Here is a 25,125-nt window from a genome sequence, read left to right on the forward strand (position 1 = left end):
GTGCTTCTTAACACAGGCGATTCTGATAATGTCTAGAGACTTTTTTTTTTTTTTGGTCACAACTCAGGGTTCTACTGGCATCTAGTGGGAAGAGGCAAGGGATGTAGCAATACACAGGACAGTCTCCCACAACAATGAATTACCTAGCTCAAAATGTCAGTAGTGCTGAGGTTGAGATATCCTTGCCCAGAGCATAAATTCTAAATATGGAGGAATACCGCTAATCCCCAAGGGATAGACAACTGGTATTTGGGGGAAGCAGGGAAAAAACCTTAACTCTAAGTTAATGAACTTATGTAAACTTTTACATAAATTATATGTTTATGTACATACAGTTCATAAACAGACATACATCTGTGGTATCAAAATGTCATGAGGGGGGAATATGAAAAAAATGTCTAAAAATAAGGTTCCTTAAGGCAATAATGATAAAAAGTTGAGAAGCACTGGTCTGGAAGTGAGGGGAGTGTAGCAAAATCTCATCATTGCTATAACTGGTTTTAAAAACGATTAAAAGCTTAGTTCATTTTCACAAGTTTGTATGTTAAGTAAAATTAACATCTTAATGAGCACCGCCTCTATGTAGTGGGCACAGTGATAGATGCCTACTTTGTTTCAAATTCTTTATATCATTTCATTTAATCCTCACAATTTTATAAGTCAATCTCCTTAATTTATAGATGAAAACACTGAAAATCAGAGATATTTTCGTGCAAGGTCTTAAGGCTGAAAGGGACAGTGCTGAAATAACTAGAATCCAGGTCTCACTCCAAAGCCCTGATTCTTTCTCCTTCACCATACTGCTTTTCATTGCTATGATATTCAGCAAGGTACTGCACCTAGAACACCTGTAATTATTTAAAACGCTAAACTTCAGCGAAGTAATCAAATAGACACTATATTATCCGGTGAATTTCTCTTTTAAGATCTATCTTAAATAAATAGGGGGTGTTCTTTGCACAGGAGAACAAAGCTCATAAGTCGTAATCCCTGGGATCTGAAAAGACAAAACCGAACCAGCTGAGAGAAGTACTGAGGAATTCTTAGCATCAGTCTTAACATCTTATGTATTTACACTCTGGCCGACCAAGCTCCTGTGAGCCACCCGACTCTTGCTGATACAGAATATACGCTGAGGACCCGCTTCGTCAGTTGCTCAGCGGAGAAGAGGGCAAGAACATCAGGCCTTCAGGCCTGGAGAAGAGGGGATTGTCCTGGGGATCTCACAGACACCACCACTCTCACCTCCAGCAGCCTCTGGGAAGCCAGTCGTCGTGGGCTAGATCCCTCCCCTGGTCTTTTTACTCACTTTTTTGATATTGGATTTGGAGGCGGGATGAAAGTCCTTCTTGCACATGAAGTTGGCGAAGGATTTCCCCATCTTGCAGTTAGAGCTGGGGAAAGCTGCGGCGAGATCTTCAAGCACCGTAAACAAACTCCACCGCCTTACCCGGAACTGCGCTTCCAGCGGCAGCGGGAACTTCCGAGGTCAAAGGTAACAGCTTCCGGCTACCGGCTGCGGTTACTTGCGACTTCTCGCCTTCTCCCCTGTCACTTCAAGTAACTGGGAAGCCAGGTGAGGAGCGTGCATAGTTGAGGTACGACAGAGGAAGACCGGACAGATGCGCAGCGCTGCCTAATTTAGGGGCTCCAGACTCAGCTGCGCCCGCTGCCATTAGAGCGCCGCCGGCTGGGGTGCGGGGTGTACGGCGGCGGCTCTTCTGTGAGAGGTGCTTGAAGTTCGAGCCCGTTATTTTCTGTGGACTCTGACCCGAGTTGCAAAAACTTTTCTGCACTGGTTTTCTTATCTGTGTTATGGAGATGGTCATAGGAATTCTTGCCCTAACTAGTACGTTTGTGAGGATCCAACGATGTGGTATTTCTGACCGCGCTCGGTGGATTAGCAGCGAATAGAATAGAATGACAGCTCCACGGGAGCGGAGGCCCTCTCTATTCTGTTCCTAGTTATTTCCAGCTGCACGGTGCCTGGCTCAGAAAGATGTTCGATACACATTTGTTGAATGACGAATACACATTAGGAATTAGTAAAGGCTCTCAAGGCTTCACCTGCTTAATGAGCTAGGTGCCATTTATAACTAGGCGGCAAGTTTCCTTAGCTTTTCCTACTACCCCAAATTAGACAGCTCAGGTCACCTAGTGCAGCTTCATGTGGCCCTCCGGACTCCAGAGTTTTCAGTGGATGTGGCTGCTACTGCTGTAGGTCATCCACCAACTAAGTCCTCCAGCGGGGTGATGTTAAGAATAAGACATTTGTGAGACATATACTCTTCTACCAAATAATAACAGTAACAGCTTTCATGTGTCTACTATGTTCCAAGTAATTGCAAAACTCTTTGCAAGTACTTGCAAGTAATATGTTGCATATTACTTTGCAAGTAATATGTTGCCTTATTAAGTTCTCATAACAGCCGCATCAAGTAATATATGTTGTTTTACTGATGAGGCAGCAGGCAAAGAGAGAGATCAAACAGCTTGCCGAAATTATGTAGTGATGGAACTAACTTTGGAACACAAATAGAAGGAGGTTCAGGACATAAAGGTTGAAATACACAAAGAAAGGAACATTTACATCCAGTAAAGTAGAAGCAAAAAAACCCCAAACAAAAACAAAACAAAGCAGATATTCTCATCACTGGGGAGAAGAGAAAAACCCTTAGGAGATTCAAGCTGAAATTGTTTGTTTCCTTAGTCATTTTGTATTCTTTTCTTTTGTGAGACAGTGTGTCACTCTTGCCAAGGCTAGAGTGCAGTATAGAGAGCACAGAGTAGCTGGGACTACAGGCATGCACCACCACGCCCCACTAACTTTTCTATTTTTTGTAGAGACAGAGTCTCACTACGTTGCCAAGGCTGGTCTTGAACTCATGGCCTCAAGCTATCCCCCCAGCTCAGCCTTCCAGAGTGCTAGGATTACAGGTGTGGCCACCACATCTGGCCATTTTCTTTTAAATGAAACATTTACTATATTTAAATTTTGTTTTTAAATTACTAGTATCTGCCTATGTAAAGCCATGTTAAGATTTGGGCATTATTAAATAAAGGAAAGAAGGAAACTATAGAACATTGTGATTCTGAAAGCAAAGTGAAAAGTATAAGACACTTAGGCGTTTTATAAAAACTGAGGATTTCTAGCTCTTGGGAGGCCGAGGCGGGCGGATTGCTCAAGGTCAGGAGTTCGAAACCAGCCTGAGCAAGAGCGAGACCCTGTCTCTACTATAAACAGAAAGAAATTAATTGGCCAACTGATATATATATATAAAAAAAAAAATTAGCCGGGCATAGTGGCGCATGCCTGTAGTCCCAGCTACTCGGGAGGCTGAGGCAGAAGGATCACTCGAGCCCAGGAGTTTGAGGTTGCTGTGAGCTAGGCTGACGCCACGGCACTCACTCTAGCCTGGACAACAAAGTGAGACTCTGTCTCAAAAAAAAAAAAAAATAGGAAAAAAAAAAAAAAAACTGAGGATTTGAGATTTTCCAAATTACAGTTGAAGAGATAATCTAAATATTAAATTATACAATTAGGATTTGTAAATTATATATGTGAACTTCCTCCTGGAAATATCAATAATTTGGAATTATATCGACATCTTTTTCTATTTGTCAGGATATGAAGTGAGTCTGTTTCAAATTTCATTCTTATGATCTGTGTGTGTTCTTCCTCAGCTCAAAGGAGACCCTTTCTTCCTTCCTTTGAGGAAATACTACTGGGTACATAAGACAAGATCCAGCAATGAGAATACAAAGATTAATAAGACATACCCCCAGCCCTCAAGGATCTCACTGTCCAGTAAGGGAACTCATATATGTACACAAATATAGTAAAATATACCCTTTACAACAGTAAAGCTATGTACAGGGATCCCCAAATATGGAAATAGTGAAAGGAAATTCAGGGAAGGGTTCATGAGAGAAAGATCTTAGAGAATAAGTTTGAGCTATAGACCAGAAGAAGGTAGTTCTCATTGCTATTTTCTTATTGACTCTTGTAGTACAAGATTGAGGCCCAAATCATATTCTTATTGATTTTTATACTGCAGTATATGAAATTTAAAACTTTAATGAACATCCTTAATTAGATATGGAAATAATATTCCTTGGTCATTGAGTAAACCTCTTGCTTTTTAATATACTAAAAAATGCTTTCTCTTTTTATTTTAAAACTTCTGTACAATTTTTAGTATTTCAAAAAAAAATGGAACCTTTTTCCTGTGACACGTTCGTGGCATTACCTCCAACAACAGTTGATAGCAGGATTATTTTTGGAAAAAATTCAGATAGACTCTGCGATGAAGTACAAGAGGTAGTTTATTTTCCTGCTGCAGTTCATAATAACCTGGAAGAACATCTTAAGGTAGGTGAAATACATGTTTTGTTAGTAATATTTTTTTAAGTAATATCATAAACAGTTATTTCTATCATTAGCAATTTGGCAGAGACTACAGAAGTTAAAATTCAAGAATTTAAATTTGAAAAATAATTTGAGTCAGAAATAAACTTTTGGTCTTTTATTTAAATGATTTGGAGGAAATTGAAAGAATAATAATAAAAAGTGTTCAGTCATTAATCAAATATTTGAATACTTTCTATATGCAAGCATGATAGGGCAAGGAATTTAAAGTCAGCAGTCAAGACTTGGACTTGTTCTTCCAGGAGCTTAGAGTCTAGTATAGGAATAGGATATGTATGCAACTATCCCCATTATAAAGGAGGATGGCTTAAATGGTAAATTTAAGTAAGAGCAGGATGTTGTAGCAACAGAAAAGGAACATTTAATTCAAACTGGGGATCAAGGAAGGCTTCATAGGAATTGGGGTTAGCTAGAGTTTGATGGACAAAAAGGATTCTAATTCTGAATTGGTATAGGTTCTGGTGTAGAATAAAATGTCATTCCAGACTCTGTGATAACTATCAACATTCATTTTATGCAGTCACTTGGTAGTATACAAATTAATTAAAAGATCCTTTAAAAATTAATTTTAAAAACACATTTAACATGGAACTTAAAGTGAGAATTTCACATTATGCTTTTTTTGCTAATTTATACTCTTTGGATTTATTTTATTGATATCTAATATTAAAATATATTAAATATTAGATTTTTTTATGTATACTGTGCCTTTTTTTTGTTGTTGAAACTGTTCATCTAGGATACCATTTTCACTTTATAACTTCATATTTAAATCTAGCCTATCCTATAAACCAGTGATTCTCATTCTTTTAATTGCTATGGACATACCTGATAGATGACTTTGACATGTGACATGGATTCTATGGCAATACTCTTGTATTTAAGGGCTACCATATGGGTACTTATATCACTAATCAAGAAACACAGGCACAGCTGGGCATGGTGGCTCACAGCTGGGCATGGTGGCTCACACCTGTAATCCTAGCACTCTGAGAGGCCGAGGTGGGCAGATTGCTCGAGGTTAGGAGTTTGAAACCAGCCTGAGTGAGACCCTGTCTCTACTAAAAATAGAAAAGAAATTAATTGACCAACTAAAAATACATATAAAAAAAAATTAGCTGGGCATGGTGGCGCATGCCTGTAGTCCCAGCTACTCAGGAGGCTGAGGCAGTAGGATCACTTGAGCCCAGGAGTTTGAGGTTGCTGTGAGCTAGGCTGATGCCACAGTACTCACTCTAGCCTGAGCAACAGAGTGAGACTCTGTCTCAAAAAAAAAAAAGAAAGAAAGAAAGAAAGAAACACAGGCACTGAAGTTGAGAACTGCTTCCTTAAGCTTCAATTCACATACATCTTCCTCTACAAAAAATGTTTTAGGATATCACAAGTATAATAGAAACCATCTCTTTCCTGAGCTTCTTTCTTTAGCACCCTATCTTTATTTCACTTCACGGCCCTTGTACTTTATATTTTGTTGTATCTTAGTTAATGTGCACAAGTCTTAGTTTCTTGAAAGCAAGATTTGTATCTGATTCATTTTTCTCTTGGCAGAGTGCTTTATAATAAGAGATGCTCAGCAAAGGGTCAATTCTGAATATGTTTTAAGGGTAATGACTTTATTAGTGAAAATTTCTATTAAGTTACATTTCACTTCTTTCATAATGATCATGTCTTCTGCTTGATTTTTTTAAATTCTGGATTTTGATAACTTTTTTGGTTTTGTGATCCTTGCTGTGACTTTTTTTTTTTTTTTACAGTGTACTTATATAGAAATTGATCAAGTTCCTGAAACATATGCTGTTGTCCTTAGTCGCCCAGCATGGTTGTGGGGGGCAGAAATGGGAGCCAATGAGCATGGAGTTTGCATTGGGAATGAAGCTGTATGGGGAAGAGAAGAAGTTTGTAATGAAGAAGCACTACTTGGCATGGACCTTGTCAGGTTATTTTTCTATTATATTTTGTACTATAGAACTTGTCTAAATTTAAAATTTTGGTATAACTCATGCCTGTTTCATTTTCCTATTTCTTCTTTTTTTTTACTTTGATATTTTATAGTTTGTGTCAAAAATGCTTAGGAATATCAGCATGCAATTCATGACTCTCGGATACTATTAATTAGGAAAAGGGAGGAGTTGGAAATTATGATTCATTGGAAGTACCTAATGTACTTTGTATCACACCTTAACTAATTCTCATGATAACTTCATGCATTATTACACTCATTTTACAAATGAGATACCTGAGGTTCAGAGATAAAATAACTTGCCAATAAATTAGCAAGTTGGAATTTGAACATTTGACTCTAGAAACTTTGTTTTCATGATTCTAAACTGACTTCAGAAGGAAAAGTTTAAAAGTTAGGTTTCATTTTATCTGTTAACTTGAAAGTATTTTTACTTTGAATATAAACACAAAATCTCATGAGCATGAAATTATTTAAGAAAAATAATGGAAATTTATTTTAATCTGAGAACTTTAATATTTTTATTTTAGACTTGGCCTTGAAAGAGCTGATACAGCTGAAAAAGCCCTCAATGTCATTGTTGATTTATTAGAAAAATATGGCCAGGGTGGAAATTGTACAGAGGGTAGGATGCTTTTTAGCTATCACAACAGTTTCCTGATAGTTGATAGGAATGAAGCCTGGATTTTGGAAACTGCAGGGAAGTACTGGGCAGCAGAAAAAGTACAAGGTATGGACAACTTTTTGTGATTTGTTTTACAATTAATAAAATATGCCATTAACTGCAGATATTGCATTTAATCGTCTATCAAGATTTATAATTCAATGTAATAACTGCAGGAGAAATTTAAAAAATTGAAAGAGCAGTGAAAAAGCACTATAAAGAGCTTTCTTGAAAAAAATAAAAAGAGAACGCTAGATTTGGGAATATGAATTTCATAGTATATACTTTCTTTGCAGCTGCTCTTTGCTGGTTTATAGTACTTTTTCACTTTTTAATAACCCCTTACCATTTCTTCCTCTTTTAACTTTGAGCTTCACTTTAAAATTTTATCATGTGTAAAAGTGGAGGTGAAGAAATGGAAGTGGGCTTAAGGGATGGGTATTTGTGGGTTGGTGGTTAGAAGAGGATATGTTGATGTAACAGTAAAACATAAAAATTTGATATCATTGAATAAAATAACACAATTTGTTTTAGAATGCTTTGGTTTTTCTTTCCCATGGTTTCTTTGTGATCATATATAGTCCTCTAATTTTTCAAGTGAGGAAAGCCAAAGATGTAAAGTGACTTAAAGTAGTGAGTGAAAGACTTGAAATTTAAATCTTTCCATTCTGATTCTCAGCTCAATGTTCTTTCACTAGAGCACAACCTGTGTTCAAGCATAATCATGTACTTCTTACTCCCAGTTGTTTTAATGGACATTTTATGTTTTACATGTATGTTTATAAATATATAAAATTGAACTTAGACTATTTTTCTTATTATGATAATTGGCCTGATTGTACCATTGAGCCATTTTTATTTTATTAAATGTGGTACATGTGAGAGATAAATGAATAAAATACATTCTGTTGAAAAAGCCCCACATAGATGTTCAAAATGACCACCTTCATTATTGGATCTGATTATCTAGTTGTAGATTAACTTTGCCAACTTGTTTCTATTTCTATAATTAAATGAGCCCAAGAACTAAATTGTTAAACTGTAGGGAATTATCTGTTAGATAGAAAATTCTTCTGTCTTTGATTGTATCATGACTCAAGTCTGGTTTTTGTAGTGAGAATATTCCAAGTATGAATTTATTAGAGTAATTTAATTTATTTGTACCTTGGCAGACTGTCATTTTAAATGATTTAAAAATATTATCAATTTTTATTTATCATAATAAGTTTCATTTATTATAATCTCTTTGGAACAGGCTTCTATTGCTTTTCTATTTTGTATTTTAGTTGAAAATTTTGTTTATAAGTGCCATAATATTTTTGGAAGCCTTATATTTCTGTTCTAGATGTATTTACGATTTCTTTAAAAAAAAGTAATTGATAGGAAAGACTAATATCTAGAATATATAAAGAACACTCAAAACTCAAAAGTAAAATTAAATCTAGTTAGAAAATAGGCAAAAGGTATGCAGAGACATTTGACCCAAAAGAATATACAAATGGCAAATAAGCACATGAAATGATGTTCAGTATCATTAGCCATTGGGAAAATGCAACCAAAACCCCAGTGAGATCTTACTATACCCCTGGTCAGAATAGTTAAAATAGTTAAAATAAAAATGATGATATTTCTCAAGTAAATATAAACTGTAAATAAAATTTTTTAAAAAATGACATCACCAAATTCTGGCAAGAATGTGGAGACTGGTTCATCTATACATTGCTCATAAGAATGTACAACCAGTCACTCTAGAAAATACTTTGGCATTCTTTTAAAACACTGCAATTACCATATGACCTAGCAATAGCACTCCTATGGGCCTATTCCAGAGAAATAAAAAATTTACATATGTTTATATAAAAACCTGTACACAAATATTTATAGCAGTTTTTTCCATGGTGGCCAAAAACAGAAAACAATTCAGATGTCCTTTAACTTGTAGATGATTAAGCAAACTATAATACATTCATACCATGGAATACTACTCAGCAATAAAAAGGAATGAACTGTTAATATGACATATACAGTAATCTACATGAATCTTAAGAGAGTTGTGCTGAATAAAAATAACAAAAAGTTTATATACTGTACTATTCCATTTGTATAACATTCTTGAAATGATACAATAGAAATGGAGAACAGACCAGTGGTTGCCTGGGGTTAATGAAGGATTGGGGTTAGGGAAATAAGTAGGTGTGACTATAAAAGGGCAACATGAGGGATCCTTGTAGCAATGGAAGTATTCTTTACCTTGACTGTATCAGTATCATTATTCTGTTTGTGACATTATACTATAGTTTTGTAAGATGTTATAATTGGGAGAAAAGGGGGTGGGGGTAAAAGGTGAAATGTATCATTTCTTATAATTGCATATGAATCTATAATTATCTCAAAATAAAAAGTTTACTTTTAAAAAGTAATTCACTTTTTATTCTGAATATGTAATAGATACACATAGAAGTCTATATTTACATTTAAATAGTGATTAAGAATCACTATTACAGATAGATACTTTGTGTTAAATATGACTTTTCCTTTTCCTTTTCCTTTTCTTCTTCTTTGAAAATAGAGGGAGTTCGTAATATTTCTAATCAGCTTTCTATAACAACCAAGATTGATCGGGAACACCCAGACATGAGAAACTATGCTAAGCAGAAAGGTTGGTGGGACGGTAAAAAGGAGTTTGATTTTGCTGCAACATACTCTTATCTTGACACAGCCAAGATGATGACTTCATCAGGCAGATACTGCGAGGGCTACAAGCTTCTAAATAAACACAAAGGTAATTTTTATCATTTAAATAATATCAGAATGAAAAATTACATTTTGTGTAGATATAATGTGGGAATGATAAAATCTGTTTTGAAGAATTATACTCAGTAAAAATATAGCTTTATTAAAACTGAAAATATGATATTTATTATAAGCTATTTTTGAGATAAGTGACACTCAGTTGTGAGAGGATAATGATTCTTTTAAAGGTCAAGTTCAGATTCTCAATCCTTAGACCCTATATTTTAGTCTCCTGTTAATATTCTTAAAATAATGTTGGAATTACTTTTCTTCTCAGAATTAATTGGAACATGGAGATCGGTTTCTTTGACTCTGGCTGCTGCTGCTTTTATTATCTCTTGATAATACTCTTATTGGTTATTTTCCTATTACAAAAGTTATCTCTAGAACTTCTGGCCAAGAAGACAAACTGAGCAGATAGAAGAATTCCCCTTTTCTACTGCAGAACTTTAGAGATGTTGTTTAAAATATCTAAACATTAAATACATATATAGCTAAGTTCAGTACAAGAAGAGGAATTCACCAGTTACCAAAAATGAAGAGAGGACCCATAATGTTAGCAAAACTTGAGGTGTCTTCTCCCCACACATTCCTCCTCATCTCTGTGTCAAGGGGAGGGATTATGGACCAGATAAAAGCCTTAGAGGCTAGAGTGTAAGCCTCCATGAGAATATAGGTGTCTCGGTGAAAGTTCCATTTGAGAACCAGGAACTGGACTCCTTACTAAGGCTATGAGTCTGAAAATGCTACTCTACTACTTGCCCAGTGTTTTAGTTTTAGTCTGGAATTGAGCTGCCTGCTGCCCTAGCCTATGGATCAGTAGTCTCTTGTGAGAGATTGAATTCTGAGCCACATGTATTTTGCAGGCTCAGCTGAAGCTACCTGTGCATGCCGAGAAACAAACACGTAGAATCAGTAAAGCACACAAAATTCCAGCATACCTGTATTTCTGTATTTACTATGTGAACATTTGATATGACAAATAATTATATTTTACTCAAATTTCTCATCCAAATTAGAAATCTGCTTAATGAATCAACATGTAACTGCCATCAAAAACATTTAAGTCAAATGGGCATTCAGATGAAAGTATGTAGTTTCTACATCTACCACAATAGTTTCTAGTTATGTCCTCAATTTCACTGGTATTTTCTTCTACATTATTTAATCTGTTGTTAATATCATCTAGTAATGTTTTCATTTCATATATTTTTTATCTCTGCCAATTCCATTTGGTTCTTTCTGTATAACTTCCATTTCTCTATTCATTAGCTTTAAGTTTTGTTTAAATCCTTGAGCATATTTAGCATATTTATAATAATTGTTTTAGCATTCTTGTTTGTTAACTTCATCATCTCTTTAATTTCTAGGTCTTTTTTTGTTGACTTAATTTTCTTTTGGTTTAGGTTTACATTTTCCTGCTTACTCACATGTCTAGTAATCTTTGGATGGTGGGTATTGTGATGTTATTTGTTGAATGCTGAACTTTGTTTTATACCTTTAAAGAGTGTTGGACTTTGTTTTAGCAGCTAGTTAAGTTATGGAACAGTTTCATCCCTTTTAAGCCTGTTTTTAAGCTTTTCTATGGTATCTCTAGAGAAACTGTAATCTGGGGCTAGTTTACTAAGGCATATTGTAATCCCTTTGAGATCTCCACTGAATGCCCTGTGTATTAAGCGAGGTTTTCCTACTCCAGCTGTTGGGAACTTGAAAAATACTCATCCTAGTGTTAGCTTTATGAACTTTTAAAAGCTTACAATTCCTGATTTCTCAAACAAAAAAAAATTCTTTGTTTGGCCATGTGGAGTTTCACCCTATGTGCGTATACCAATTGGTATTCCGTCAAAAGCTGTAGGGAACCACTATACAGATTTTGAGAACATTTTTTTTTGAGTAGCTTCCTCCTCTCTGGTGTTCTGCATTTTCTAGCCACCCTAGCCTCCCTGAACTTTGATCTCTACTTCCTTAATTTAGAGTATCTTTGAACTATGCCTAGGTTCCACCTTTCTCCACTATGGTCTAGAAATTGCTTCCAACAAGAAAGTCAATGTGATTGTAATGCTTACCTTGTTTGGTTCCTTTTTCTCAGGGATCATCATCCTATACACCTGTTGTCCAGTGTCCAAAAACAGTTATATTTATTTTGTCCAGTTTTCTGTTTATTTACAGTAGGAGGGTAATTATGGACCCTTGTTTCTCCTTCATGGTTGGAAGCAGAAGTCCTATTTACATTATAGTAAATGTTTTTTGCAATATAGAAAAGAAATGCAGTTCTTATTAAATAAGATACATTATTATTATGAGCTGCACATAGCACAACCACTATAATTTCATTGAGTGTTAAAATAAATAGATAATTGATATTTTATATGCTTTCTATTATGCCAAAAGGTTTGGTAGATTGTTATATAGGTTTTTTTGAAATGTTTTAATAATATTTGGGGAAGTTGATTTTTTAAGTATGGGCTAGGAATATATCATCATTTCCCCACATAAAATAATGGACTGTAGGCTCCTGCTATCCAATAGTTTCCTGAACTGTTCAGATTCAGGTAAAGAATATTATGTATGGGCTGGGTGCGGTGGCTCACGCCTGTAATCCTAGCACTCTGGGAGGCCGAGGTGGGCGGATTGCTTGAGGTCAGGAGTTTGAAACCAGCCTGAGCAAGAGCAAGACCCCATCTCTACTATAAATAGAAATAAATTAATTGGCCAACTAATATATAAAGAAAAAATTAGCCAGGCATGGTGGCGCATGCCTGTAGTCCCAGCTACTGGGGAGGCTGAGGCAGAAGGATTGCTTGAGCCCAGGAGTTTGAGGTTGCTGTGAGCTAAGCTGATGCCACGGCACTCACTCTAGCCTGGGCAACAAAGTGAGACTCTGTCTCAAAAAAAAAAAAAATATTATGTATGACCCTCTCCTTTAAGAAATTCTCCCCTCACTTCCTACTGCCAGAAGGAACAAGGTTTTCTACTGCTGCTTGCACAGAATTGCACAGCATTGATTGTGGCCTTCTCTCAGGCTAAAGGAAAACATGGTTTTCTCCCCTCCAGAATTTTCCTGCATTTGTTAACTGTAAAGAGCCTTCAGGTATTTGTTTTTCTGTATTTTGTCCCAAGTTGATAGTTAATCTGAGGGAGGATTGGCCTAATAGGAGCTTACTTAGCCAAGCTGAAAGTGGAACTACTTCCCATGTCATTTCATGTTCTATGACATTATTTTACTTATAAAACATATATATTCACATGATTCAAAATTCAAAGGTACACAAGAATATGTAATAAAGTCTCTCTCTCCTACTCTGTCCCTATTCAGTTCTTTTTCCCATAGGCAATTCCTTATATATTCTTCCAGAGATATATGCTTAATGAAACAAATATGTGTGTGTATTTTTTCTTTTTTTACAGAAATGATAGCATGCTATTTATTCTTTTCTGTAACATAACTTTTCTTTAGTTAGCAATATATAATGTAGATCATTCTATTTTATTGTAATACATAATTCTCATTTTTAGCAGATGTGCAATACTCTATTATTTTATCTTCTTTATTTCTATATAGTAATATTTTAATCATTATATAATCAAGATTGATTAGATGAATCATACTTTAGCTATCAAATCCATGTTATTAATATTTAAGTTATTTTTAATTTCCCCATGCCTATAGCTTATTTATATTCACATTCATGATTATTTTATAAGAATGAATTTTTAGAAGTAGAATGTGGGGTCAAAACATATGCACATTTTAAGGCTTTTGAAATACATTGCCAATTGACTACCAGAAAAATTGCATCAATTTAAATTTCCATCAGCAATATTCGAGTGCTCATTTTCTAATATACTTAACCAATATAGGATATTGCTTTTCAACCTTTATAAATTTGGTAGGCAAAAATGGCATGTTATTATTTTAATATATATTTCTTTTATTAGTGAAATTAGATATAATCTCACATTTATTGAAAATTTGTAATTTTTTAATAAGTTGTCTGTTAGAATATCTTTTTTCCATTTTTATATTGAGTTACTAGTAACCCTTAAAAATAATTTCCAGTGTTCCTTCTCCCTTTGCTTCCAAATAATTCCAGCAAAGTAACCTTTATTTAGATTACTGAGTGGCAGATAATTGCTCAAAGGATCATTTCATTAATAAAAATATGTGATCATTATACCCTCCTTCACTTGAAGGATAAAATGGTTCTAGAAATCAATCAGAAAGCAAATACTCAGGGACAGATTAGTCAATGATTGATATTTGCTTCTCAGTTATTCATTAAACAAATTAATGCTATCTTAGTTATTTGGTATGATTGAAAAAGTTTGACATATTTTTATACTGCCTTAATATAATTGTTTCAAAGTAGTCAATATGTTACTTATATTTTAATTTTCAGAAGAATACCTTAGTATTTGAAAAGTTTTCTATAAAGTTTCTTAATGTTAGTTTGTCATTCTATACATAGGTTATTTAAACAATCTTTTTTTTCTCTATATGTATAGGTTTGTAGAAAATGCTAAAGTATGTTATACTAAAGACTTTAATTTTAGATTTGTTATAAAAGTAGATCAGGAGTGTTGGTTGCAGCAATACTACTCCCATTTATTAAATACTTATCAAGGGCTGGACACTGTGCTAAGTGATTTACTTTATTTTCTTTATACAATAATGTGAAGTAGATATCATCTTATTTTACAAATGAGGAAACTGTATGTGGTTGTGCTCTTCATTTATCTTTTCTATGAAACTGAAAAAAATCGACTTACTTACTAGTCTTTATCTTTTTGTCAGCACCTAGTTCAGAGTCTTGCACTAGTATATTGTGTGTGCTTGATAAGTATTGAGTAAATTAACAAAGGATTGTTAGTTGATTTGAAAAACATCATAATTTCCAGGTAGTTTAACAAAGATCACTGTTGTATACTTTTTTCTGACAATAAACTTAAAGACTCAGGAAATGAAATGAGCAGATATTCTTAAAAAATGAAGAACAATAATGCATAATTAAGATGGAGAGGGAAATGTCAAGAATCCTAAAGTTTAGGGTAATTGGACAAAGGAAGAATAATAGATAGAAATAGTTATAAATTAATTAGCTCATACATCATAATAATTCAGTTATATTTAAGAATATTGAATCATAGATTTGAAGTATATATATGATTATACTATTACTATACTATTATTATAAAACTATTACTATTAATCTATTGCATCTGACATGAAACTTACTTTTCCCCAAGTGTGAAATACAGTTCATCCAGTTTTCTGTGTTTTGCCAAAGGAATAAATGTCTTCCTAATACTTTCAGAGAAAATTGTCTACTAGTACATTATGGTTAATTTTTACTATGATTTTTCTAGGTAGAAGAGAGTCTACCTCTCTTCTTTCCATCTATCCCTACCTGATAGCTATTAACTGTGCTGCATGTATATCCAAATTATATCTATATTCACTCATTTATTTTAAATAACTAGTTTAAATTGCAATGAAATTACACCCTGTGTTTTGCATTCATTTTACTGAACCCTGCCACTGCAGTCTCAGTACTTATTCAATGCTTGCTAGTGGATTACTTACAGCTATCCTACTCAAGTGATCATGTAAATCCTCCTTTCATTTTGAGAATTGAAGGTTTTGAATACAGAAAATATCCTTATAATACCTGTATTATCACAATGTTATGGTTCTGACACTGTTTTTATTAAAACTTGCCATTTATAGGAATTTAGATTTGAATCATTTTTAAAGCTCACTAGGTGTTAAAGCTCTGTGCCTGATAGATAGGTGTGGATTGTAGGCTTTTGCTTTACTGTTTAGTTTTAATATTAAGAGCTGTTTTTAGGTGCACTCTTTTCTTTCCTATATGTGTTTTTCAAAATTAACAGAAAGATATTGCTCCTGTAACAAATTATCTATAAATTCAATAAATTATTGTTGAATTTGAAGGTATGGCTATATTATGGAGGAATTGGATAAGAGAATGTAGACTTGTATAAATCTATTGTCATTAACATAGAATAATACTTGGTAACTTGCATGATTAAGTAAGGGCAGAACATTAGATTATTTTATATGTAAGTCAGTTTTCTTTTGATTTGAAATGTCACAAAATCATAATTTGGGTATAGGCTTGCTGTGAACTTTTTCTTTTTTTTTTTTTTTTTTTTTTTTTTTTGAGACAGAGTCTCACTTTGTTGCCCAGGCTAGAGTGAGTGCCATGGCGTCAGCCTGGCTCACAGCAACCTCAAACTCCGGGGCTCAGCGATCCTACTGCCTCAGCCTCCCGAGTAGCTGGGACTACAGGCATGCGCCACCAGGCCCAGCTAATTTTTTGTATATATATTTTTAGTTGGTCAATTAATTTATTTCTATTTTTGGTAGAGACGGGGTCTCGCTCAGGCTGGTTTCGAACTCCTGACCTTGAGCAATCCGCCCGCCCGCCTCGGCCTCCCAAAGTGCTAGGATTACAGGCGTGAGCCACCGCGCCCGGCCAACTTTTTCTTTTTAATCCCCGTATTATCATGGGAATGAGGGGAGATTCTTGCTTTTCATATTCTCTTTGTTTTTGTGAGTTGCTTCATTTTTCATCCCTTTACTGTCATTAAAGTAGGGTTTTGGAAGAGAGGAAAAAAATGCCTGTGGTCAATCAACCATTTTAAATGAAAGTTATTTGTTTCTTTGGAACTAATTTTCATGTAATAATTAAATATTTCCATGTGAAGTATCTGAAAATATCTGTTGATATAAACTGTGTTTTCTTTTTTATAGCAATATCCTATGAAACTATATGTTTTGTGTTTCTTTAAAACTGTACTTGTTATAATATGAATTTACCACATTTATAACTGTTATTAAGAATTGGTACTACTTAAGAGTAAAAAGAGACTGATGTATTTAATAATGAGAGTCATAATAATGCAGTAGAGTAGCTAAAAAGCACAGGGCTGGTTATGAAGAAGTAGCTGACAGTAGACTAACTTCTTTCCAAGAATAACTGTAAGATCTGGAGGAAAAACCCCTATTGCTCTAAAGCATGGATGAATGCCCAAAACAGGGTACAGGAGCCTAGATCCAGGAGATGGAGAAAAGACTGTCTGTACTTTCAGAAGAGCCTAACTTTCTAAGTGAAAATTTCTCCTTAAAGCAACTGCTGACTTCTAAGTAGCATATAGGTAGGATGAGACACTGAGAAATCAAGTAGAAAGTAGCTGCTAAGCTCAATAATAGCTAAGCAAAGATGTTGGCAGTCTCACAAAGCCTTAAGGACAAAGACTGGATTTGTGGGCCAACCAACAAGGGGCCTGGGAAATATCCCAAGCTTTCAGTTGAGATCCCAGAAAGGCTACTCCTTAGGAGTAAGAACAAACAAGGAATAAACTAGTCTCGACAACCGGATTAAGGTAATCTACCTATATTCCATCTGTTTGCCAAAAGAATATTAAATCCTATGTGGAAGAAAATACCATGCAGAGCCTCTACAAAATTTTATTCAATCAGAAATTGTCAGGCATGCCAAGAAATAGAACCAAATGACTGAAAACCAAAAGAAAAAGCACATAGTAGAAACTGATCCACAGTCTATCTACACGTTAACTTTATTGGAAACAGACTTTTAAATTTTTCTTTCTTTCTTTTTTTTTTTTTTTTAAGAGACAAGGTGTCACTCTGTTGCTCAGGGTGGAGTACAGTGATGTGATTATAGCTCATTTGTAATCTCAAACTCCTGGGCTTAAGTGATCTTCCCACCTTAACCTCTCAAGCACATAGGACTATAGGCACATGCCACCACATCCAGCTAATTTTTTTATTTTTTGCAGGGACAAGATCTCACTATATTGCCCAGGCTAGTCTCAAACTCCTGGCTTCAAGCAATCCTCCCACCTCAGCCTGCTAAAGTGCTGGGATTATAGGCATAAACTACCATGCCTGGCCTTGAAATCATTAATTTTATAGGTTCAAGACAATTAGATGAAAAGATAGATCATTTCATCAAGGAACTGGAATCTGTAAAAGAGAACCAAATGAAAATACTAGAATTCCACAAATACCAAGAAAGATAAGTAAAAGAAAACCACACTAGGGGATATCATAGTAAGATTTCTGAGAGAATAAAAGACAGAAAAATCTTCAGTACATCCAAAGAAAAAATATATAATATCTTCAAGGGGCAAATATAAGACTAATAGCTAACTTTTCAACAGAAGGGAGGAAACCCAGAAGATTACAGAATAATATCTTGAAGGTGATGGAAAAAGATGATAACTACTAATTTAGAATTATATACCTAAAAATAAAAATGAAATAAAACTGGGAGAATTATCACTAACCAAATGGCACTAAAAAAATACTAAAGGGATTCTTCAGGTAAATAGAAGCAAGGTATGCAAGAGTGGATGAAGAGCAACAGAAACAGTACACATATAGGTAAAACTAAATGAATATTGACTGTTTATTTTTTGGCCAATGGGCATAGCTGCAGTGCTCAAAATCTATTGTGCATGGAATACATGCAGCACTTCCCTTCCATGCTTCTGGCCAATGACAGAGAGCTGCAGGAAGACAAAGGCCCATTGCAGGGTTAAATAGGACTACTTTGTTGGCTAACTTAGATAAAAACCCTGACAATTTTGCCAAGCTTTCCTTAGATAGTATGGCAGTCTAGGACACTTGGACCCAACCTCTCTTCCTTCTCTACTAAATTCCAGTTCAGAGTTAAAAGAATTTGTATTCTAATGACAGATGTAGGACCAATATAGACAAAAGATCAGGAATGTGTATAGGTGGATAGGAAAAGGTCGTTTCAGTCGAGCTTAGTAGTAAATTTTAATTAGAAGAAATTTTAATTTGATTTAGGAGGAATTGGGAGTAATAAATTCTGGAGAAAAGAATGACATGAGACATCTGAGAAGAAATACAGGCTACTTTTTGGGGGACTGTAGCGTAAGATGTTGTTGTTGTCATGAGGTAGTTAGATCCTGAGGGACATATTTGACTATGGATATGCAGAGCAAGGAGCAGAGCTATCTGGAGGCATCATGTGCTTTTTACATTTTTTGGTTATGCCTTCCAAATATTGGATTCTGATGCTTTTTACAACCAGGGACATGTATTTTAAAGAGATAAAATAAGTTTTATCTCTTTAGTTTGATGCTCTCTATAACCAGGGATATGAGTTTACTAAAGAGATAAAATAGATTTTTTTCTGTTTTCTACATTTTCTATTTTTCTCAAAAATTTCATTTAAATATTAAACTTTTTTTTTTTTTTTTTGAGACAGAGTCTCGCTTTGTTGTCCAGGCTAGAGTGAGTGCTGTGGCGTCAGCCTAGCTCACAGCAACCTCAAACTCCTGGGCTCGAGCGATCCTTCTGCCTCAGCCTCCCGAGTAGCTGGGACTACAGGCATGCGCCACCATGCCCGGCTAATTTTATATATATATCAGTTGGCCAATTAATTTCTTTCTATTTATAGTAGAGACGGGGTCTTGCTCTTGCTCAGGCTGGTTTTGAACTCCTGACCTTGAGCAATCCGCCCGCCTCGGCTTCCCAAGAGCTAGGATTACAGGCGTGAGCCACCGCGCCCGGCCTAAATATTAAACTTTAAATATGAAATCAGAAAACAATATAATCACACACAGTATTACATCATACACAATATTTCATCACACACAATGTTTAAGCTTTTAAAGGAGTCTAGCAGAATCATGCAAAATTCTATTAACCAAGAATATATTTTGTCTTCATTCTGCTCAGACTACAATTCATACTTTTGTTTAAGATTATTGTCAGGCACAGAAACTATTATAGGAAAATTATTTTGTACAGAATATCTTGTATAATATTGGAAACTAAGCATAATATTCCGTTAATATTTGGTTCCCAAAATAGATAGACTTAGTTAATAGTTATTGATATCATTCATTGCTGACTAAATATGCCTTAAAAATTATTTAAGAGTAACAGAATTGAGTGTAATTTTGCATTATTGATTCCTTCTTCTTAGAATTTTTTTTTTTTTTTTTTTGAGACAGAGTCTCACTTTGTTGCCCAGGCTAGAGTGAGTGCCATGGCATCAGCCTAGCTCACAGCAACCTCAAACTCCTGGGCTCAAGTGATCCTCCTGCCTCAGCCTCTCGAGTAGCTGGGACTACAGGCATGCACCACTATGCCTGGCTAATTTTTTCTTTATATATTAGTTGGCCAATTAATTTCTTTCTATTTATAGTAGAGACGAGATTTCGCTCTTGCTCAGGCTGGTTTTGAACTCTTGACCTTGAGCAATCCGCCCGCCTCAGCCTCCCAGAGAGCTAGGATTACAGGCTTGAGCCACTGTGGCCGGCCAGAAATTTTTATCTGTTACAGTGGTTTTTGAGACTTTGCATATTTTATATATTTTTTAAAAAATCTTCATTGTGACAGTGGAATGAAAATCTTGATTGTGACAGTGGAATCAATTGCAGTTGATACAAAGTTTATTTATAGTCAATCTCTTACTTAATTTATTCCAAGACCAATATCTCATATTATATATTACCAGTAGAGAAAGCAGTTCATATTTGCAAGGCATCTGTATGTGCATATGTATTTGATGGTTTTTCAAATCTTTTCTCTAGGAAACATAACTTTTGAAACAATGATGGAAATTCTCCGTGATAAACCAAGTGGCATTAATATGGAGGGCGAATTCCTGACAACTGCAAGCATGGTTTCTATTTTACCTCAAGACTCCAACCTTCCTTGCATTCACTTCTTCACAGGAACTCCTGATCCTGAGAGGTAAAGCCACAAAGTGCTATCAACAAGCAAGAGATCAGGGGATAGGTAGAACCAGTAGTATGTTGATGCTCTTGTCAAGCTAAATTTTTGTTACACAAACAGAAGAATAAATTTTAGATGTATTTTCTGTTCAGGTTTTAGTGTGCAGTTTCCTTGTATGCATAACTGTTCTCATTTTTTATGGGAAGGAAATGTTAACAGTTTCTTGTATAGTTTCTCTTCCTTCCCACAGATATATTTGTTAATAATATTGACAAGAAAATAGATAGGTTTTCTTTTTCAGATTTCAGATATTACAAACATTAGATGACTAATAACAGTTAGTAAAAAGGTTAAATGATGTAGATGTGCCAAAATTTATTTATGTACTCATATATAGGATATATATACATGTAAAACATAAAATATCAGTAGTTCCAGTTATATTTTAAGTAAGACTTTTAGAGACTATTTTGATTTAAATCATTAGTATCTTTCACAAAACTCAATGCATGTTACATTTAGAAATAATTTTATATTCATTTTTAGTGTTATAGCCTTTCATTTTATTAAAGTTATTTTCAAGAAAATGGAATGAAACCTGTGTCTCCCTTATTAATATTGTTGCTGATTTTCACCCCACGTCCTAATCCTCAGTCTATGACATTGAGGGAGTTTGAAGTAGGAAAGGCAAACTGTTACTTTGCTGACACTGTATATGTGCCAGGTTCTCTGTTAGATTCAGGAGAATACAAGGCTAAATAAAGCATGATCTCTTGCCCCAAAGGAGATTCCAGTGTACCAGGGAAGACAGGCATAGGTATAACTAATATGATAGGAACAATTTAGTATATAGTATCATTAATGGAAACTTCTAATTATAGGGATTCTTGGAAGACTTCGAATAATGCTGAATATTTTTTGTGTATTGACATACCAATTTAATAAAGATCTTTCTTCTAGATCCATTTTTAAGCCTTTTATATTTGTGCCACATATATCACAACTGTTGGATACCAGTTCACCAACATTTGAAGATCCAGTTACAAAGAAACCACACTTTAAGCCTGACAGAAGACACCCACTCTACCAAAAACATCAACAGGCATTGGAAGTAATAGATAATAATGAGGTATGATTAGATTATATTCTCTGTTATATCATTAAGAATAGTTTAAATTGTGATTCAATCCGTATTTTGAATTTTGGAGTATTAGCTTTCCTTCCTTCATATAAAAAATAGGTTTAGAGATAATTTAGGTGCTCAGACTATAGTAGAACTGTATCATTTTTTACCTTTCATTAAGAATACATGTGTTGTGAATCTTTTAGAGAAATTTAATATATTAAACATAATAACAGTAGCTAACATTTATCAAGCACTTACTGTATATCACACACCATAGTAGTTTTACATGGATTATTTCATTTAATTTTCACAATCACTTTATGAGGTGGGTACTGTTATTATTCCCATTTTACTGATAAGGAATCTGAGACTAGGAGAGTTTAAGTAACTTGCTTGGTGTATATCCCACACCAAAATCACAAAGCCTCTGAAGGGCAGTTGACCTGGTCTTTTACATATGTTCTTTCTTTTTTTTGAGACAGTCTCACTCTGTTTCCCTGGGCTAGAGTGCCATGGCATCAGCCTAGCTCACAGCAACCTCAAACTCCTGGGCTCAAGTGATCCTTCTGCCTCAGCCTCCTGAGTAGCTGGGATTCAGGCATGTGCCACCATGCCTGGCTCATTTTTTCTATATATTTTTAGTGTCAATTAATTTCTCTCTATTTTTAGTAGAAACGGGGGTCTCGCTATTGCTCAGGCTGGTTTCGAACTCCTGACCTCAAGCAATCTGTCCACCTTGGCCTCCCAGAGTGCTAGGATTACAGGCATGAGCCACCACGCCCGGCCTTACATATGTTCTTAATCATATAGTCCAAGATTAAAATTAATTAAAAGTGAGTTAAAACCCCAGAGACTTAAAATAATGTGTTGTAGTTTTACAAAAGTGATATGTGCTCATTATTTTAAAATATAAACATTTAGAAGAGCAATATATCATCTAAAATCTCATCTCAAGAAATAAGATATATAGGTCATTAAATATGAAATGTCATAATCTGGTTTCTCTTCAGATCGAATAAATCTTTCACCTTTTAAATATAAAATGTCCAATTTGGAATCAAAAGTGAAGTTTATTATATCTCAAACAAGAAACAGTACAAGTAATCAAAGTATACGTCTAAACTATTGACACAGTTTTGCCATCTTAACAGTAGCTTGTTTATGAAGAAGTCTGGAGAGTGAGTAGTGATGAATTGCAAAAGGCACTTTCCACAACTTGTTGAGAATTGAATATATTTTTTTGCAAGAAGTGGTCCAAAGCCTGGAAGGAAGTGGTAGTCAGTTGGTGCAAGGTCTGGTGAATACAGTGGATGACAGAGAGTTTCTAAGTCCAGCTTCTGTAGTTTGAGCAATGTTGTTTGTGTGACATATGGTCAAGTATTGTCTTGCAAGAGGATTGGCCTGTCTCTACACCATTTCTCTTTAAGAATAAGTTCCCAAATTGTCACCCTTTTGGTGCCTCCTAGGTAGAAAGAATTTATTTATTCATTTATTTATTTTTTGAGACAGAGTCTCGCTTTGTTGCCCAGGCTAGAGTGAGTGCTGTGGCGTCAGCCTAGCTCACAGCAACCTCAAACTCCTGGGTTCAAGCAATCCTCCTGCCTCAGCCTCCCGAGTAGCTGGGACTACAGGCATGCGCCACCATGCCCGGCTAATATTTTTGTTGCTGCTGTGATTGCCTTTGGGGACTTCTTCATAAACTCTTTGCCCAGGCCGATGTCTAGGAGAGTGTTTCCAACTTTTTCCTCTAGAATTCTAATAGTTTCATACCTTACGTTTAAGTCTGTTATATATATATTAGTTGGCCAATTAATTTCTTTCTCTTTATAGTAGAGACAGGGTCTTGCTCCTGCTCAGGCTGGTTTCGAACTCCTGATCTAGAGCAATCCGCCCGCCTCAGCCTCCCAGAGTGCTAGGATTACCCGTGTGAGCCACCGCGCCCAGCTCAGTCGACTCCTTTCAATGAAAGAAAAGATTGGCCATCTCACATATTTTCTCCTCTGTTTCTACCATCTCTTGATTTTTCTTGCCTATAATTCCTTTTGCTTTGTCAAAGTATATACATTTACTTTCTCCCTACATTTAAATGAACTAAGTGAGTCTTCTTCCAGGTAATTATTTATTTACTTTTGTCTGTAGTATGTTTGCATAGTTGTCACGCCTTTTTTCCTCCCCTATTTCACAATTATGCTTAAAGCAAAGAGCTCTGCCAGATTTCCTCTTTGCCATGAATTCTTGATGTTACTCTTGCTTTATCTGGGACTGGTTTGTTTTCACTTCTGACCTACAATCTAAACACTATTTTGTATCTTGGTGGTGTGGAGTGAGGGGCAAGCATTAGGGGCCAGTTTAGTGTGCTAACGAGGACCCAATCCACTGGGCCAGGAGGTGTCATCCATTTTCATGGCCTTGGCTTTTCCTTCCAACCCAGAATGGTCCTGTAAACAGTGATGAGCCCTCTGGTTCTTCATGTCTTTGCTCAAGTTCTTTAGTGATATGTTTTAAGAGCTTCTACTCTGGAGAGATTTTCCTTTCCACTTCCCTGAGCAGCCTCCACATGGCCCTCATTGCTTGTGAGAGTTCTCAAGAATTGTCAGCTCTCTTTTTCCCTATAATACTCTCCTGGGAGGTGGGTTTGTAAACTTAGTATTAAATGCTTGTTAAACTAAATTAAATTGTCGATTGATATTTTTTGCAAAATATTATTGAAATAAAAATTTAAGGGCTGGGTGTGGTGGCTCATGACTGTTAACGCCAGCACTTTGGGAGGCTAAGGTAAGGCAGGAGATTGCTTGAGGCCAGCAGTTAGAGACCAGCCTAGGCAACGTGACAAAAACCTGTCTCTGGAAAAAAAAAATTTTTTTTTAAGCTGTTTACTATTTTAGGCTTTATTTAATAGGCATTAAATGTTGATTTACAACATGAAGTAATAGAAAGATAATGGGATTTGAGGGTAGAAGAGTCAAAGAGTTAGGTTCTAGTCCTGGCTCTGTAAATAACTACTCTTATGTCTTAGGGAGAGTTGATCCTACTAGTAGTTTTAATTTATATTTCTTGATTACTAGTAATATCGAAAATCTCCTATGTTTATTGGTCATTAGTATTTCCTTTTAAATGACTTGCCTATTTTTTCCCTTAGCCTGTTTTTCAATTGATTCTGGGCTGTTTTGGGGTTTTTATTTTTGCTAAAGAGGTAAAAATATATGAATATTAACTCTTGTTATAATGCAAAATTTTATTCTAGTTTATTGACATTTAATTTTTGACAAAATTTTTAAATTTAGCGAATTATATATGTTAGTTTTTTTCTTTAAAGCATCTTAATTTTATATTTCAAAAACCCTGTCTCACCTCAAAATAAATATAACATCTTCTAGTATGTATGTGTGTT

At 35.0% G+C, this 25,125-nt stretch overlaps 2 protein-coding genes across 4 annotated transcripts in view; one reads left to right on the plus strand and one right to left on the minus strand.

Annotated features, from left to right (window-relative positions):
* The window catches only part of CIRSR (corepressor of RBPJ and splicing regulator), a 39,825-nt gene extending 38,333 nt beyond the window's left edge, over positions 1-1,492 (minus strand). The window contains 1 exon segment of the mRNA XM_012753392.3: positions 1,310-1,492. Within this exon segment, the coding sequence (XP_012608846.2) occupies positions 1,310-1,381 (72 nt within the window). The 5' untranslated portion in view covers positions 1,382-1,492.
* Positions 1,493-1,494: 2 nt separating this feature from the next.
* SCRN3 (secernin 3) overlaps positions 1,495-25,125 on the plus strand; it is a 38,346-nt gene continuing 14,715 nt past the window's right edge. Inside the window, exons 1-8 of one of the 3 annotated variants that reach the window (XM_076005658.1) lie at positions 1,515-1,576; positions 2,845-2,937; positions 4,200-4,372; positions 6,184-6,365; positions 6,920-7,119; positions 9,623-9,835; positions 20,464-20,626; positions 21,569-21,737. In XM_076005658.1, the coding sequence (XP_075861773.1) occupies positions 2,886-2,937; positions 4,200-4,372; positions 6,184-6,365; positions 6,920-7,119; positions 9,623-9,835; positions 20,464-20,626; positions 21,569-21,737 (1,152 nt within the window). In that variant the 5' untranslated portion in view covers positions 1,515-1,576; positions 2,845-2,885. Of the gene's footprint in view, positions 1,577-2,844; positions 2,938-4,199; positions 4,373-6,183; positions 6,366-6,919; positions 7,120-9,622; positions 9,836-20,463; positions 20,627-21,568; positions 21,738-25,125 lie in introns of all 3 variants that reach the window. The other 2 variants (XM_012753393.3, XM_012753397.3) reach the window with 2 other exon arrangements.

The sequence above is a fragment of the Microcebus murinus genome, chromosome 8 (assembly GCF_040939455.1).
Source record: "Microcebus murinus isolate Inina chromosome 8, M.murinus_Inina_mat1.0, whole genome shotgun sequence".
Taxonomy (NCBI): Eukaryota; Metazoa; Chordata; class Mammalia; order Primates; family Cheirogaleidae; genus Microcebus; species Microcebus murinus.